This window comes from Phodopus roborovskii, unplaced genomic scaffold (genome assembly GCF_943737965.1).
Source record: "Phodopus roborovskii unplaced genomic scaffold, PHOROB, whole genome shotgun sequence".
Taxonomy (NCBI): Eukaryota; Metazoa; Chordata; class Mammalia; order Rodentia; family Cricetidae; genus Phodopus; species Phodopus roborovskii.
The window spans coordinates 179,526-198,312 of NW_026126555.1; the positions used below are offsets into that span (position 1 = coordinate 179,526).

The 18,787-nt window shown below is 41.3% G+C and overlaps 1 protein-coding gene across 1 annotated transcript; it reads left to right on the forward strand.

Annotated features, from left to right (window-relative positions):
- Window positions 1-15,584: 15,584 nt before the first annotated feature.
- On the forward strand, window positions 15,585-16,833 carry LOC127234396 (uncharacterized). The gene has a single exon (XM_051201302.1). The coding sequence runs from the start codon at window positions 15,685-15,687 to the stop codon at window positions 16,831-16,833; it is 1,149 nt and encodes a 382-aa protein (XP_051057259.1). The 5' UTR covers window positions 15,585-15,684.
- Window positions 16,834-18,787: the final 1,954 nt, after the last annotated feature.

The following is an 18,787-nucleotide window of genomic DNA, read 5'->3' on the forward strand; positions in this document are numbered from 1 at the left end:
CCACGCTGCTGTGGTGGGCTGAGTTTCAGTTCTTGTCATCATGGCCGTGTGTGTGTGTGTGTGTGTGTGTGTGTGTGTGTGTGTGTGTGTGTATTTGGGGTGGAGATTCCTAATCAGAAGAAGGAAGGATCTCCTTCCTTCTTGGAGGAGCTTCTCACCAGTTACATCTTCTGATCCACTGATCTTCTGTCCCTCAGGAATGTTTGTTCTAAATATAAGGCTCCACTGAGGTACAAGACACTGTCAGTTCCAAAACTGTGTGATTAAGGCAGACTCAAAATTCGGGAAGCTAAGTTGTGTACTTTGAGTGATGGAAGCAAACTGCCATGGAGTACCCGGTAGCCTCCTGTGTGCAGGGGCGCTGAACTTGGAGTGACATTCCCGGAGAAGTTTCAAGGATCAGGGATAGATAGCCCAGCAGGAGCAAACACCAGAGCCTAGAGAGGATCCCAGCACATCCATTGGAGAAATTCAAGGGACACGGCTCTTGAGACAGAGTGGGATTGAGCATGGAAATTGCTGTTCAGAGTTCTTTGTGAGATTGAGTGCTAACAGGAGAGCTAAGGATGTCTCCAGTGTGTGTGTGTGTGCACTCCCTCAATGTCCAAGAACAGGGGAGCACTACTGGACAAAGGGGCAGCCTTAAGTATTTTGCCTGTCTGTCTTTACCAATGCAGAAACTCCAGAAGCATGTTGGTCTGTGATTGTTGCCATTCTCGAGGTCAAAGACAAACATGAATTTGCTGCCGAGTTATGGCATGCATTTATTCTCAATCTGCTGGGTTTCATGCTGGACATGTTTCAAATACAAATAGAAAAGTCACTTCCCTTACATGTCCATTTTTTTTTTCTTTGTCTGCCTTTTGGGTTGTTTTGTTGTGTTTTGTTTCTCATTGCATTCGCGATAATTTTGTTGTGTCTGAAGGCAATTCATTCAACTTGCTTAGTTTATATCAGTCTGCCTTCAGCCAGTGTCAAGAATCAGCTTCTGTCTCATTCTCCTGACACCCTAGGTGACAATCTGCGAGGAAGGCTGACAAGATGCCCAACTTCCAGTATGACTGGCATTCAGAAACGCCTATATGATAACACATCCTTGTACAATCTCTTTAGGACTTTGATTCCAGGACAAGTCTGAGCAAGAATTTGTTTGGTTAATATGCTCAAAGCCCATTAGTAGAAACCCAACAACCTCGTGAGGAGGAGCAAGAGAGATAAATACCTGGGTCAGTCAGGTGGAAATCTGTTTGTGTATGTGTCCCTTGTGTTGTCTGCATCCCCATAAGTGGGTGCTAGAAAATGTAGAGATGCCGAAGGCAGGAATGGCGAGATTTGCCCTGCATAACCTAGGTCTCCCTTTAGACTCCCTTCCATAATTAGTCAGGTCATACATTCTGACAACAACAATTTGAGCCGTGTTTTCAGAAAAGGAAAGCAGCCTGACTAAACCTGTTCCGAATGACCCGTCCACAGATTCCCCTGCCAGATATGAGGCAGGCCGAGGATGGCGGGCTGGATGTGCTGACACCAGCTAATAAGGAAAGGCCAGTGGCATCGGCCGGAAGATGGAAAACCAGAGGAAGGTTCGTAGTCTATTCAAAGTCTCTTGTCTGCAAAGTTTTCTGGATGGTAAAATAGGATATCTTGTAGCAAAAACAAAAACAAACAAAATGTCTGCTTACAGAATACATGTGTATGGGGCTGAAGGAGCAAAAATGTGGGACTTAGAAAACACAAAACAAAACAACCAGGATAAAGGGACCCGTGTTCATGGGGAGCTCCAAATTGAATCATCTCCTTGGATAGTACCTCAGAAACAATCACAATACCAGTTAAGGAGGTGTGGTTATTCATAGAGTTCAGAAGTGCTTGCTAGTCCTCCATGTGCCTCGAGGCCAGGATGTTGACAAGGAGAAAAACAGCAAGACTTCAAATGTCAGACAATTCACAGGGACAGAAAACTATATGGCATCCTGAGCAAAGTTTTGATGAAGTGATTAGTGATGTGTTGAAGACTAGATGTCCTTTGAGAGACGATAGGGCAGGCAGGTAACAACTGTGCCTTTGAAGGTTCTCTAAAGGGTGAATGGGAACTTTCACGGAGTGAGGAATTTCTAGGGAAAGCCTCCATGGTCTTGACCATCCACCTTCTTGCAACACAGCCTGTATAGATAGGTATTTCCATGTTTGCTAGTTGTTCTGAGGATTGCAATGGGCAGCGATTTCTTATGAGGGTGGAAACCGTCAATTGCGAAGATGAATTCTAGAGACAAGGAATGTGAAATTATTGTTAGGTTCCATTAGAGTGTTTCTTTTTCTAAATTCGTCGTACATCCTTCTTCCACAGGGGACGTGCCATTGACACGCATGATGGAGGTCGGATGGCTGCTCACCACCAAGCACCCCGACGAATCACGTTCCTGTTGTGATGAGAGAGCAAATGAACAGATTTGTAAGGTAGAAAGCTGACCTTAATCACCTACTCCTGTTGTCTTCGATGACATCACCACCTGAAATGTAATGCCCATTTCTAAGCTACCTCATCCATTCCCGGCTCAGAAGCTGGATTTCGCAAAGAAAACATTTCTCGTCTTGGTCCTTGGTAGCTGTCCTAGAATCTCTTCCTATCGTTTTGATTATGCTTTGTTGTTTGTGACTAATTTTCTCTTGTAAAAATGGCTTCGGTGTGAGCTGTAGCCACTATGTAGCTCATGACGGGGATCCCAACAGTCAAATTTCACGTTCCCAGTGAATCCAGCATTTCAAAGGGAAGGTCTACCTTGTATGTTAGAGACCAGGCCATCTATCTACTACATATCGACCCGGTGGCCAGAGCGCTCTTGATCTTATAGCACAACTCTCAGTTGAGTGGCAGTGTCTTTATCTCCTGAGTGTCATCTGGTGTCCTGTGGCCTGGTGTGTTAACCTCGTTTTATGCACCTGGGATTTGGGTCTCCTTTCTCATATATTCCTGATCTGTGCGGAGAGTCCTTTCCTGTGCCAGTTTATTATTTTGTGAGTAGCCACGCTGCTGTGGTGGGCTGAGTTTCAGTTCTTGTCATCATGGCCTGTGTGTGTGTGTGTGTGTGTGTGTGTGTGTGTGTGTGTGTGTGTGTATTTGGGGTGGAGATTCCTAATCAGAAGAAGGAAGGATCTCCTTCCTTCTTGGAGGAGCTTCTCACCAGTTACATCTTCTGATCCACTGATCTTCTGTCCCTCAGGAATGTTTGTTCTAAATATAAGGCTCCACTGAGGTACAAGACACTGTCAGTTCCAAAACTGTGTGATTAAGGCAGACTCAAAATTCGGGAAGCTAAGTTGTGTACTTTGAGTGATGGAAGCAAACTGCCATGGAGTACCCGGTAGCCTCCTGTGTGCAGGGGCGCTGAACTTGGAGTGACATTCCCGGAGAAGTTTCAAGGATCAGGGATAGATAGCCCAGCAGGAGCAAACACCAGAGCCTAGAGAGGATCCCAGCACATCCATTGGAGAAATTCAAGGGACACGGCTCTTGAGACAGAGTGGGATTGAGCATGGAAATTGCTGTTCATAGTTCTTTGTGAGATTGAGTGCTAACAGGAGAGCTAAGGATGTCTCCAGTGTGTGTGTGTGTGCACTCCCTCAATGTCCAAGAACAGGGGAGCACTACTGGACAAAGGGGCAGCCTTAAGTATTTTGCCTGTCTGTCTTTACCAATGCAGAAACTCCAGAAGCATGTTGGTCTGTGATTGTTGCCATTCTCGAGGTCAAAGACAAACATGAATTTGCTGCCGAGTTATGGCATGCATTTATTCTCAATCTGCTGGGTTTCATGCTGGACATGTTTCAAATACAAATAGAAAAGTCACTTCCCTTACATGTCCATTTTTTTTTTCTTTGTCTGCCTTTTGGGTTGTTTTGTTGTGTTTTGTTTCTCATTGCATTCGCGATAATTTTGTTGTGTCTGAAGGCAATTCATTCAACTTGCTTAGTTTATATCAGTCTGCCTTCAGCCAGTGTCAAGAATCAGCTTCTGTCTCATTCTCCTGACACCCTAGGTGACAATCTGCGAGGAAGGCTGACAAGATGCCCAACTTCCAGTATGACTGGCATTCAGAAACGCCTATATGATAACACATCCTTGTACAATCTCTTTAGGACTTTGATTCCAGGACAAGTCTGAGCAAGAATTTGTTTGGTTAATATGCTCAAAGCCCATTAGTAGAAACCCAACAACCTCGTGAGGAGGAGCAAGAGAGATAAATACCTGGGTCAGTCAGGTGGAAATCTGTTTGTGTATGTGTCCCTTGTGTTGTCTGCATCCCCATAAGTGGGTGCTAGAAAATGTAGAGATGCCGAAGGCAGGAATGGCGAGATTTGCCCTGCATAACCTAGGTCTCCCTTTAGACTCCCTTCCATAATTAGTCAGGTCATACATTCTGACAACAACAATTTGAGCTGTGTTTTCAGAAAAGGAAAGCAGCCTGACTAAACCTGTTCCGAATGACCCGTCCACAGATTCCCCTGCCAGATATGAGGCAGGCCGAGGATGGCGGGCTGGATGTGCTGACACCAGCTAATAAGGAAAGGCCAGTGGCATCGAGCCGAAGATGGAAAACCAGAGGAAGGTTCGTAGTCTATTCAAAGTCTCTTGTCTGCAAAGTTTTCTGGATGGTAAAATAGGATATCTTGTAGCAAAAACAAAAACAAACAAAATGTCTGCTTACAGAATACATGTGTATGGGGCTGAAGGAGCAAAAATGTGGGACTTAGAAAACACAAAACAAAACAACCAGGATAAAGGGACCCGTGTTCATGGGGAGCTCCAAATTGAATCATCTCCTTGGATAGTACCTCAGAAACAATCACAATACCAGTTAAGGAGGTGTGGTTATTCATAGAGTTCAGAAGTGCTTGCTAGTCCTCCATGTGCCTCGAGGCCAGGATGTTGACAAGGAGAAAAACAGCAAGACTTCAAATGTCAGACAATTCACAGGGACAGAAAACTATATGGCATCCTGAGCAAAGTTTTGATGAAGTGATTAGTGATGTGTTGAAGACTAGATGTCCTTTGAGAGACGATAGGGCAGGCAGGTAACAACTGTGCCTTTGAAGGTTCTCTAAAGGGTGAATGGGAACTTTCACGGAGTGAGGAATTTCTAGGGAAAGCCTCCATGGTCTTGACCATCCACCTTCTTGCAACACAGCCTGTATAGATAGGTATTTCCATGTTTGCTAGTTGTTCTGAGGATTGCAATGGGCAGCGATTTCTTATGAGGGTGGAAACCGTCAATTGCGAAGATGAATTCTAGAGACAAGGAATGTGAAATTATTGTTAGGTTCCATTAGAGTGTTTCTTTTTCTAAATTCGTCGTACATCCTTCTTCCACAGGGGACGTGCCATTGACACGCATGATGGAGGTCGGATGGCTGCTCACCACCAAGCACCCCGACGAATCACGTTCCTGTTGTGATGAGAGAGCAAATGAACAGATTTGTAAGGTAGAAAGCTGACCTTAATCACCTACTCCTGTTGTCTTCGATGACATCACCACCTGAAATGTAATGCCCATTTCTAAGCTACCTCATCCATTCCCGGCTCAGAAGCTGGATTTCGCAAAGAAAACATTTCTCGTCTTGGTCCTTGGTAGCTGTCCTAGAATCTCTTCCTATCGATTTTGATTATGCTTTGTTGTTTGTGACAAATTTTCTCTTGTAAAAATGGCTTCGGTGTGAGCTGTAGCCACTATGTAGCTCATGACGGGGATCCCAACAGTCAAATTTCACGTTCCCAGTGAATCCAGCATTTCAAAGGGAAGGTCTACCTTGTATGTTAGAGACCAGGCCATCTATCTACTACATATCGACCCGGTGGCCAGAGAGCTCTTGATCTTATAGCACAACTCTCAGTTGAGTGGCAGTGTCTTTATCTCCTGAGTGTCATCTGGTGTCCTGTGGCCTGGTGTGTTAACCTCGTTTTATGCACCTGGGATTTGGGTCTCCTTTCTCATATATTCCTGATCTGTGCGGAGAGTCCTTTCCTGTGCCAGTTTATTATTTTGTGAGTAGCCATGCTGCTGTGCTGGGCTGAGTTTCAGTTCTTGACATCATGGCCTGTGTGTGTGTGTGTGTGTGTGTGTGTGTGTGTGTGTGTGTGTGTGTATTTGGGGTGGAGATTCCTAATCAGAAGAAGGAAGGATCTCCTTCCTTCTTGGAGGAGCTTCTCACCAGTTACATCTTCTGATCCACTGATCTTCTGTCCCTCAGGAATGTTTGTTCTAAATATAAGGCTCCACTGAGGTACAAGACACTGTCAGTTCCAAAACTGTGTGATTAAGGCAGACTCAAAATTCGGGAAGCTAAGTTGTGTACTTTGAGTGATGGAAGCAAACTGCCATGGAGTACCCGGTAGCCTCCTGTGTGCAGGGGCGCTGAACTTGGAGTGACATTCCCGGAGAAGTTTCAAGGATCAGGGATAGATAGCCCAGCAGGAGCAAACACCAGAGCCTAGAGAGGATCCCAGCACATCCATTGGAGAAATTCAAGGGACACGGCTCTTGAGACAGAGTGGGATTGAGCATGGAAATTGCTGTTCATAGTTCTTTGTGAGATTGAGTGCTAACAGGAGAGCTAATGTTGTCTCCAGTGTGTGTGTGTGTGCACTCCCTCAATGTCCAAGAACAGGGGAGCACTACTGGACAAAGGGGCAGCCTTAAGTATTTTGCCTGTCTGTCTTTACCAATGCAGAAACTCCAGAAGCATGTTGGTCTGTGATTGTTGCCATTCTCGAGGTCAAAGACAAACATGAATTTGCTGCCGAGTTATGGCATGCATTTATTCTCTATCTGCTGGGTTTCATGCTGGACATGTTTCAAATACAAATAGAAAAGTCACTTCCCTTACATGTCCATTTTTTTTTTCTTTGTCTGCCTTTTGGGTTGTTTTGTTGTGTTTTGTTTCTCATTGCATTCGCGATAATTTTGTTGTGTCTGAAGGCAATTCATTCAACTTGCTTAGTTTATATCAGTCTGCCTTCAGCCAGTGTCAAGAATCAGCTTCTGTCTCATTCTCCTGACACCCTAGGTGACAATCTGCGAGGAAGGCTGACAAGATGCCCAACTTCCAGTATGACTGGCATTCAGAAACGCCTATATGATAACACATCCTTGTACAATCTCTTTAGGACTTTGATTCCAGGACAAGTCTGAGCAAGAATTTGTTTGGTTAATATGCTCAAAGCCCATTAGTAGAAACCCAACAACCTCGTGAGGAGGAGCAAGAGAGATAAATACCTGGGTCAGTCAGGTGGAAATCTGTTTGTGTATGTGTCCCTTGTGTTGTCTGCATCCCCATAAGTGGGTGCTAGAAAATGTAGAGATGCCGAAGGCAGGAATGGCGAGATTTGCCCTGCATAACCTAGGTCTCCCTTTAGACTCCCTTCCATAATTAGTCAGGTCATACATTCTGACAACAACAATTTGAGCTGTGTTTTCAGAAAAGGAAAGCAGCCTGACTAAACCTGTTCCGAATGACCCGTCCACAGATTCCCCTGCCAGATATGAGGCAGGCCGAGGATGGCGGGCTGGATGTGCTGACACCAGCTAATAAGGAAAGGCCAGTGGCATCGGCCGAAGATGGAAAACCAGAGGAAGGTTCGTAGTCTATTCAAAGTCTCTTGTCTGCAAAGTTTTCTGGATGGTAAAATAGGATATCTTGTAGCAAAAACAAAAACCATCAAAATGTCTGCTTACAGAATACATGTGTATGGGGCTGAAGGAGCAAAAATGTGGGACTTAGAAAACACAAAACAAAACAACCAGGATAAAGGGACCCGTGTTCATGGGGAGCTCCAAATTGAATCATCTCCTTGGATAGTACCTCAGAAACAATCACAATACCAGTTAAGGAGGTGTGGTTATTCATAGAGTTCAGAAGTGCTTGCTAGTCCTCCATGTGCCCCGAGGCCAGGATGTTGACAAGGAGAAAAACAGCAAGACTTCAAATGTCAGACAATTCACAGGGACAGAAAACTATATGGCATCCTGAGCAAAGTTTTGATGAAGTGATTAGTGATGTGTTGAAGACTAGATGTCCTTTGAGAGACGATAGGGCAGGCAGGTAACAACTGTGCCTTTGAAGGTTCTCTAAAGGGTGAATGGGAACTTTCACAGAGTGAGGAATTTCTAGGGAAAGCCTCCATGGTCTTGACCATCCACCTTCTTGCAACACAGCCTGTATAGATAGGTATTTCCATGTTTGCTAGTTGTTCTGAGGATTGCAATGGGCAGCGATTTCTTATGAGGGTGGAAACCGTCAATTGCGAAGATGAATTCTAGAGACAAGGAATGTGAAATTATTGTTAGGTTCCATTAGAGTGTTTCTTTTTCTAAATTCGTTGTACATCCTTCTTCCACAGGGGACGTGCCATTGACAAGCATGATGGAGGACCGATGGTTGCTAACCACCAAGCACCCCGACGAATCACGTTCCTGTTGTGATGAGAGAGCGAATGAACAGATTTGTAAGGTAGAAAGCTGACCTTAATCACCTACTCCTGTTGTCTTCGATGACATCACCACCTGAAATGTAATGCCCATTTCTAAGCTACCTCATCCATTCCCGGCTCAGAAGCTGGATTTCGCAAAGAAAACATTTCTTGTCTTGGTCCTTGGTAGCTGTCCTAGAATCTCTTCCTATCGTTTTGATTTGTGTCCTATCGTTTTGACTGTAACCTCGTTTTATGCACCTGGGATTTGTGTCTCCTTTCTCATATATTCCTGATCTGTGTGTGTGTGTGTGTGTGTGTGTGTGTTTGTGTGTGTGTGTGTGTCCTTTGTAGCTGTCCTAGAATCTCCTCCTATCGTTTTGATTACACTTTGTTGTTTGTGACTAATTTTCTCCTGTAAAATGGCTTCGGTGTGAGTTGTAGCCTCTATGTAGCTCATGACAGGGATCCCAACAGTCAAATTTCATGTGCCCGGTGAATCCAGCATTTCAAAGATTGTTTGCCCTATATATTAGATTCCTGGCCATCTATCACACATTGACCTGGTTGTTGATGGGCTCTTGATCTCATAGGTAGGCTCTCTGTTGAGGTCCAGTGCTGTTAACCCCTAGTGTCATCTGGAGTCCTGTGGCCTGGTGTGTTAACCTCATTTTATGCATCTAGTAATTTGGGTCTCCTCTCTCATACATTTTTTGTCAATGTTATTGTTTCAACAAGAGTTGAATAGGCAATTGTTTGATTAATATGCCAAAGCTCATTAGTAGATAATGTTACCACATCCTTAGGAGAATTAACAGTGATGATTATCTTGGTATGTCTAGTTGAACTCTGTTTTTGTATTCTTTCCTTCTGGTGTTTCCTTAATCATAAGTGGGAGCTAGAAGATAATACAGATTCACCTCTCTTGAAAGATGTGAATTCCCCAGGATAATCTTTGTGTCCCTTTAGACTCCCAATTTTATCAAGTCTTATTTTCTACAAATGACAAATCAAGCTGTTTTCAAGAATAGAAAGCATCCTAACTGAAACCTCTTCTAAATGTCCCTTTCATAGACTTCACGGAATCATGAAAATGCTTTTGTGTTTGGTATGCCTGAGATTCCACAATCCAACAAAGAAAGACGGGGGGCGTAAGGTACTTAGTCCACTAATGAGTATCTTGTCAACACTATATAATGTATGGTAAATTTGCATAATTTGCAACACCAAACTTGTCATAGGATACATGTGTCTGGGTCTGAATGTATAAAAAGTTGGGAATAAGGAAAATTCAGGGCAAAAAAAAAAAAAAAAAAAAAACAGCCTAAAAGGACCTGTGTTCATTGTGAAGTCCAAATTGAATCACCTGATGGGATAGCGCCACTGAAAACAATCACAATACCTCTGTTATGGAGGTGAGGTAAGTCATATAGCCCAGAAGAGCTTCCTCATCTCCCCTGTGCCCTGAGGCCAGGATTTTGACAAGGAAGCTTCAAATGTCAGAAAATTGACACTGACAGAAAAATAAATGTCATCCTGGGCAAAGTTCTGATGAAGTGATGGTGAAATCTTCAAGACTTGGTGTCCTTTGAGAGACAATAGGGAAGCCACATAATAAATGTGCCCTTGCAATTCCTTCAAATGTAGAAGTCAAACATTCATGGAGTCAGGAATTTCTAGGGAAAGCCTCATGGTCTTAACTATTCACCTTCTGGCAACGGAGCTTATCTGTATTAGGAAGGTGTTTGTGTTTCTTAGTTTGCAAGTTGTTTTTGGACAGTGAATTCTTATGGGTGATTGAATCTGTTAATTGCAAAGCTGCCTTGTAGTGACAACTCACATAATAATATTGTTGGATCTGTTAGATTATTTTGTTTCCTAAAAGTGTGGGTTTTTTTCTTGACAGCGGACTGGACATTGAATCCTGAAATAGAGGATGAGTGCCTCCTTAACACTGAGCACCACAACGATCCACCTTTGGATGGTGACAAAGGCTTGTTTTGTAACGTAGTAAGATCACTTTAATCACTTTGTCTGTACTGTTGGATTTGGTGACATTACCACATGGAAAGTAATGGCCAATCTATACTACCTCATATAGTTCATGACTCAAAACATAGAAGTTGCAATGAAAACATTTCTTGTCTTTGTAATCATAACTCTCTTAGAATATAGTCCTGTCATCCTTCTGTGATAGATCTTAGTTGAATTTTTAGTGGAGATCCAGAGCCTAGGTGAATTTGGAGTGTAGATTTATATAGGGGAGAAAGAAGGATCTCTTTGCATTCCTGTAAGAGGTTCTGCCCAGTTATATCTTCAGATCCACTGATCTACATTCCTTCAAGGATGTTTGTTCTAAGACCTGATGCTTCGCAGCCATACAAGAAACTGTCAATTCCAAAAGTGTGTAATCTCCCTGGACACACAAAGTGAAGGAAGCTATACTGAGTACTTTGAGTTATGGAGCCAGGTGAAGGTCAAATGCTCAGGGATAGGTCAGACTGCAAATTGAAACAGTAGCTCTGAAAGAGAAACCCAGCGCATCCATGGCAGAAATTCAAGGAAAGCTGCCCTTGAGTCAGAATTGGATTTAGCATGGAAATTGCTGGTCAGTGTTTTTTTCTGAGATTGAGGGTTATGTGGTTAGGTAGTGATGTGTCCAGTGTGTATGCCTTCCCTGATTGGTCTAAGTTACATCGATGACTGTTTTCATGCCCATGTTTCTAATTGTCCATTATTCACATTGCCTGTTTGTGGCATTCATCATCTCTATTTATCCTGTCTTACTGTTAAAATTGAAACACATTTGAAAAATTAGTTTTGTGAATTATTAAACTCATTTCTTTAATGTAATTCAATTGAATGTTCTTCCTCCTTCTTGATTTAGTAGTAACATTTTGCATGTTTTCCATTTGAACAATGTTGCATGTTTTTATCATATTTTATGTTGCAGTGTGAATTTCTATATTTCTTCCTGTAATTTTTTAAACAAGAATATAATATGTTTTTCTATAATCTAGGAAGATTTTTATCTAAAAAATTGTGTTACTAGTGCTTTTTTTTTTTTTTTTTTTTTTTTTTTTTTTTTACAGAAAGTGAATGACCCTACTGTCATCCAAGCAACTGGTATGGAAAGTTCTCTTTTATTGAATATGAACAAAGCTACATACATAAATATTGGGATGCGTGTAGGAAAGTGTAAGTCATACCTTTTGCAAAGTATACATTATGTAAGTTTTGGAAAGTAGAACAGTGTTTCAATCAGCTAAAGAAATGTTCACCAAAACATACACCAAATAGACTAGTGATTAGAGAAGACACAAGTTACTAGCTTTGAGTAATAGGTAAAGTTGAGCTAGTTATTGATGAAGCTGTATCAGTTTAATATTATGAACACTTTCCTGCCTGCCGGGTTCCACATCTGTGTCAGGTCCAAAATAAGACACAGAGACACTTTTGGTTGTAAAGCTGTTGGCAAATGGCTCCAGGATTTATTGCCTAGCTCTGTCTTTAAATATTAATCCATAATGACTAATATATGTATTTATATATGGTCTCATTTTTTGAGAATGCCAGACTCCTGTCTTCTCCTCCTGGGATCACATCGAGACCCTCCTCTATCCTACTTCTCCCAGAATCCTCCTTGACCCCTAGTCCTGTCTTGTAAGGAGTACGATTTTTCTGCCCGCCGCCTGGTCTTGTCCTGCCGCCATGCCGCCAGCCCCAAATAATGCACAGAGACTCTGCATTTGATACAATGCTATTGGCCAGGTGCTAGTTTCTAATTGGCTAGCTCTGTCTTGATTATTAACCTATTTGTGTTAATCTATGTATTTCCATGTGCTCTTCTTACCAGGAGCCGGCTGCCACGTATTGCTCTCTCCAGACTCTCCATCTTGGCTCCTCCTTACTTCCTTTTTCCTCCTTTTCTCCTAGTCCCTTCCATCTTCCTTTCCTATTGGCCAACAGGGCTTTATTATTAACCAGTATGAGAAACCTATACAGAATAACATCTCCCATCATCTCCTCTTTTCTGTCTAAATAAAAAGAAGGGTTTTAACCTTAACATAGCAAAATATATAACACAACAGTTATCAAATAAGAATCACAGTTAACAATATTTAGTCCATTAACATTTAGCAAGATTTGAAGAAAATATTTCATCATCTATTCTATCTTTGTGTATCTAAAGTCTAAGTAACTTACCTTTAATCCTAACTAATGAAAACTATAACCATAACTATCTGTCTTCAACTCCTTCAAAGACCACAGAAGGATAATATATAAACTCTAGAAATGACAGAGACAACTCACTGCCTGTTCACCCGAAGTTCTTTTGTAATCTTCCATCTTCAGCCCATAGGCCATAGTGTGTCTGGCAGACTCTTCAGCAAAGCAGGAAACTTTAAACTGTCTGACTGTATTGGCAGTTTGTCAGTCACTTTTCTCTGTGTCCTGCAGACTGTCTGGCAGACTCTTCCATGAAGCAGGAACTCTGTAGCAATGTCCATCTTGAATCACCAGCCACCTTTCTGTGGGTCCTGCATGTCCATTTTATACAGCATAAAGTCAAACAGTCCAGACAAGAGCAGTATCTTGTCTAAAGGGCTAGTCTTGCCATATTGAAAGCAAACTCCATAATGAGTTTCTTCAATGTCCATCTTCCTTTTTGACGAAGGTGGTGTTGCCAGGAACAATTATGTCTCATTGTCGAGAAAAACCCTAAACCATTTTAAATGCCATATTCTGTAGGTCTTTGAAAGGTTTGAAGAATTCCTATCTATCTCAAATACATCTCTGTGTATCTTGAAAACCTAACTAACTTAACTCTAAGCTTTGACTATCATAGGTAATTATCTATAATCTGTATGTACTACATTATACATTACATTTCTAAATGAGCAATATAAAAACAATACCTAAACAAAAGGAGAAATATACACATCACAAAATTGACCTTAAATTGTATCAATAAATGAAAATCCATTCCAAAACAAAGTATTCGTATCTATACCATAATTCCCTTTTTACCTTTAAAAAGATATTGGTTGTGATCATTAACCATTTGTAACCAACCCCATTTGAATGAGGAAAGAATAGATGCTTATCTTCAAAGAACTCTCGATATGTTCAAACCACAGTTGTTCAAGAAGTATTAGGGCCTATAGAAGGCACATTTTTGAGCCTGAGGAAATCAATCATATCTGCAGAAATAGAAAGTATAATAGTATACATCACCAAAGTACTAGTTCAATAGGATACTATATGCTTCTTAAATTATTTCTGATGAGTTTATATAAAAGCAGATATTAAAGTAATACTTAACTGGAAGATGAAATGGATGAAGTCAAGAAACATGTGCAATGGATATTTTGCAAAAGGTGGGTAGTTGATTGTTTAGGCAGATGGTAGGAAAAGAACTTGGTGAATTATGAGTTTATCTTTCAGAATCTTGAGAGAAGTCTAACTGCATTTTTATTGCAATCAAATAGTAGATGTTTCCTGCAGTAGGGAGTTTTGTAAACAGAAGTAGGGAAATTGGGATACACTGTACCAATCACTCCTCCCTCCCACAACTCTCAGGTATCCAAATGTAATCTACATTAACCTTAGGTAGTGTTGGAGATAAATCTAAGTACATAGGAGAAAGTCACTTTTTAACTTCATCTTATTGTATATGAACTGATTCATAAATGAGCCTCAGAATATTTTGGCATGCCATTTGTATACATGAGGCTATTCAGCTTATTTGTATACATCTGTGCATGTTTTACTGTATGCATCAGTTATTTCAGTGCCCTTGATCAGTCATGGATACAGATCTGTAGCTACAAATGCTACAGTATAACATGAATAACATGTCTTCTTTTTGTCCTTATCTTGCACAGTTAACATATTAGAGACCCCATTCTATCCTCTAGAGCAGTTCCAGTGAGCTCTGCATGCAAAGTCACAGACCCATACAACCATAAGCTCTCATTTCTTTGTAATGCTTACCCTTTTGTTTTGTTATATGAAATTTTCTTATTGTTGGTGGTATTTTGTTTAGGGATTTTTCTAGAATCTCAACAGAGTAGGCATGTTTTGTGCCAGTGAGCTACACCTCTAGTTAATGGTATTGTGTTGTGATATGCTCTGGGCTCCACAAGGCATCACAGGGCACCCAGATGAGTGCTTCAACACAGGAAAATGTGCAACAGAAAAATGACAAAGTGACACAAACAACACAAAAATGTTCACATGGGTCATTCCCATCTGACCTGCTTATTCAAGGAATAAGGTAGTGCAGTTTTGCACAACTTCAGATTTGTACATCTTCTAATTCCTTTATTCACATTCCCTATTGGATACTTGGCTGTGGCCATTTAACAAGTTCAGTCTTTCAGAAAAACCCCTTACTTCAGATGGAAAACACCTTCCCTTCCTGTAAACCATTCCCCTAACTTACTCATTGTGCCAAATTCAGGCACCAACCACACAGAGAAAGATCCCCTTGCAATGCAGTTGTGAACATGAACTGTTGTGTAAACACGGAGGTCCAAACACATAGAAATTAACTTGTATAACCTGAGTCCGTTCCAACACTGCATGCTGAGCCATTCTCTTCCTGTGTTATCCTCTGCTATTTCTAAGTAACTAGTGATATCCTAACCATGATAGTTTTAATAGAGTGATAGCTATAGCTACGCCTTTTGGTATTTTTCTTCATCTCTTAACTACACCGCCTTTCATGCTCTTCCCACTTTGTGCTTCAGAGTGACCTTAACTTATGACTTTCTGTTTGGGACATGGCATTTCCTACAGAAAACCTCTAGCCGACAACTACTATTTCCTACTTGAAAAGTGATACCCAAACCTTACAGGCACACATCAATATTGAGTAAAATAAAGTATGCTCCTATCAGAATGATTTAAATGATTGCCCACCAGCACAGTAGAAAATTTTATGATGAAAGACTGAAATAAATTTCTGTCCAATAAATAAAAATAGTTAGGAATCATTAAACACTAAGACACCCTCATGGAAAATAATAGCTGTTCCCTTTTCGTATGTGGGTATGTGTATACAGTGTTGCACTATTGACATATTGAAATACCAATTAGTATTTTTATAAGAAGTAAATATTTCATCAACAGTTTACACCTCATTTTTTTTTTTTTTTACTCCTGCCTACTCTTTCCCTCTGCTCTATGCTGAACATCTATCTCTAGGCTGCCCTATGTTCCCTAATGCAATGGCAATGGAAGAAGAAACTGCAGCAGCCCTTGTTATTGATAATGGCTCTGGAACGTGCAAAGCTGGCATTGCTGGTGAGAGTGCCCCCAGGGCCGTATTCCCCTCCATCATAGGGCGGCCCCGCTACCAGAGAATCATGTTGGGCATCGATGATGAGGATTTTTACATAGGCAACGAGGCCCAACGCAAGAGGGGTATCCTGACCCTGAAGTACCCTGTTGAGCATGGCATCGTCACCAACTGGGATGACATGGAGAAGATCTGGCACCACACCTTCTATAATGAACTGCGTGTGGCTCCCGAGGAACACCCACTGCTCCTAACCGAGCCCCCACTTAACCCAATAATTAACAGAGAGAATACGATGCAAATAATGTTTGAAACATTCAAAGCCCCGGCCATGTATGTGGCCATTCAGTCGACACTATCTCTATATGCCTCTGGCCGAACAACAGGCATGACCGTTGAGTCTGGTGATGGGGTCACACATACTGTGCCCATCTACGAAGGCCAAGTCCTTCCCTATGCCATCTTGCGTATGGACCTGGCTGGCAGGGACCTAACCGACTACCTAATCAAAATTTTGTTAGAGCGGGGCTATACCTTCAATACTACTGCCTCCAGGGAGATAGTCCGTGACATCAAGGAGAAGCTATGCTATGTTGCATTGGATTTTGAAAAAGAAATGGCAACTGCTGAACACTCCTGCTTAGAGAAGAGTTACAAGCTACCTGATGGCCAAATCATCACTCTGAGCAAGGAGCAGTTCCAGTGCCCAGAGGCACTTTTCCAGCCCAATTTTCTGGGTATCAAGTGTTGTGGCATCCACAAAACCACAATTAGTTCCATCCTGAAGTGTGATGTTGACATCCACAAGAGCCTGTATGGCAACATTGTGTTGTCTGGTGGCACCACCATGTTCCCAGGCATTAATGACAGGATGCAAAAGGAACTCATGGCCCTAGCACCTATAACATTTAAGGTAAAGAGCATTCCCTCCAAAGATGGAAAGATTTCAGTTTGGATTGGTGGCTCCATCCTGGCTTCACTGCCCACTTTCAGGCAGATATGTATTACCAAAAGAGAATATGAGGAGTTTGGTCCTTCTATAATACTCCACAAATGTATGTAGATGGACTCAAAGTGATTGGGAAGTATAATTTTTTTCCTGCCAGACGTACAACGCTCTTACAAATTTACACAACTGTACGAGTCCTTTAAAAATAAATTAATACTTAAAGTTTGTATCTGAATATCAGCATTGGATGAAAGAACTTGCTCATTTTAGATTTTGTGTTCGAGTTGTATATTTAATATCTGTGAAATGTTTAATACCCTACAAATATCTTGATTAAGTCCTTAGTCCATGTGTCTTAGTCACCTGGATGCTGAGGGAACAGGCTAGGGAAGGGAAACCCCCTGCCTGGTGAGTCTGTGAGAGCACAATGCAGTGACCTGTGTGTGCACTAACTGACTGTTGACTGTTCCAGGATTTTTTTTCAAGTCTGGCAAGGGTCCCTGAAGCAATTACCACTTCTGTCCTACCCATCTAAGCCAGTGAGGAAGTCTGGCCTTAGGATCCAGTTTTGGTTCTAGTGTTTTCCCTCCTGAACCCCACGGGTTGTTGGGGTTGTCACTTGTCTGAAGTCAGGAATGTTTGCATTGACACCAATGAATTTATTCTTCCCTGTTATTTCAGTAAGGTTATGTGCACTCAAGTCTTTAAGAAATGACAAATTTGGATTGCTAATGCTCAGTGAAAAACTTAGGTCCCACAAACATGTCTGAAGGTGTTCAGGAATTTTGATTTTTACTTTGGAACACAAAAATATTTTCTTAAAATAAGTTTTTAAACATCATCATAACAACCAATGGCTTTATTTATAATTACTCATTATAGTTAGCTCAGTGGGCTCCTCAGCAGAATCTGTTTTGAGAGAACAAAACAATAGTTCATGAAAAGAGAGCAAAATGGAACAATGGTAGAAAAATTATGCTGCCATAAATAAGTAAATAATTACATTTCAATTATACACTCTGAGCTGCTTTCTAAAAAACATTGGCTAGGATCTATTTTCTCAGCAATGTTCCCAAAGCCAAGGGGTTAAATTGAATATTTCTTTTATCATTAATGCACCAAAATGAAATTCTTCATTGCTTGACAACTTTTCATTCAGTCTTTGAAAGTTTCAATAAAACTTTGAAAATTTTAAGAAATCTTATGCACATGACTAGCCCTCACCAATGTCACCTGGTATTTATTAGTCTGCCTCCTTCTAGAGTTCACGGCCTTAAAAAAATACTGTTAGCCCAGTGAGTCTGTTAGTGCTACTCATATGTTCACGGCTGTGCAGCTACCAGCTGGAATATGACCAAATGTTCAGCAGTCAGGACTCCAATCAAAAGTGATTCTCCTACTTTGGCAGCGATGAATTGCCAACAGCTACTTGAGTAGAGGAGAGTCCTTGGGAGCCCTCCCCTCAAAAATATGAAAAATCTGACTGACTTAATCTTATGCCATTCTTATGTAGACCACACAAGTGACAGGAGTTGGTATATTCACCAGTCATGTCATGTTCAGAAAAGAGTATTTCCAGGAATTATCCCACAGTCAGATTTTTGAAGGTTTTTTTTTTTTTTTTTAAACCTCAAAACTCCCTGAGCCTTGGGTAATGGGAACTTATTGTAGGTAACCCAACTGAAGCTTAAGACTAAGAGTAATTTTTCTTTTCACTTTAACAGGTTTATATGTCTATGCATTAAGTACTACTTTCTGCAAAAAAAAAAAAAAAAAAAAAATGTCTTCTCTGGCTGATGTTGAAAGCAGGACAAATCTATGAATACAATATAAATAACAAGAATTAGGTTGATAACACGACCACTGATGAAGACATCAGTGACAGGTTCTGTAACTAGGGCCTTTGACTTCCTTAGAAATGAGCATTTGACAAGGCTTAAATAGTATGTGATATCAAATCCCTCATATGAAACAGGTCTCAAATCCAATCAAAATGTGGTTGGTTGCTTTCATAACCATCATGCCACCATAGCAGAAGTGGAAACATCTTACTTCTCAGTTCATTAGT

Bases quoted from the DNA above. Each gene is read 5' to 3' on its own strand.
- LOC127234396 (XM_051201302.1), top strand. From the start codon at position 15,685: ATGTTCCCTAATGCAATGGCAATGGAAGAAGAAACTGCAGCAGCCCTT.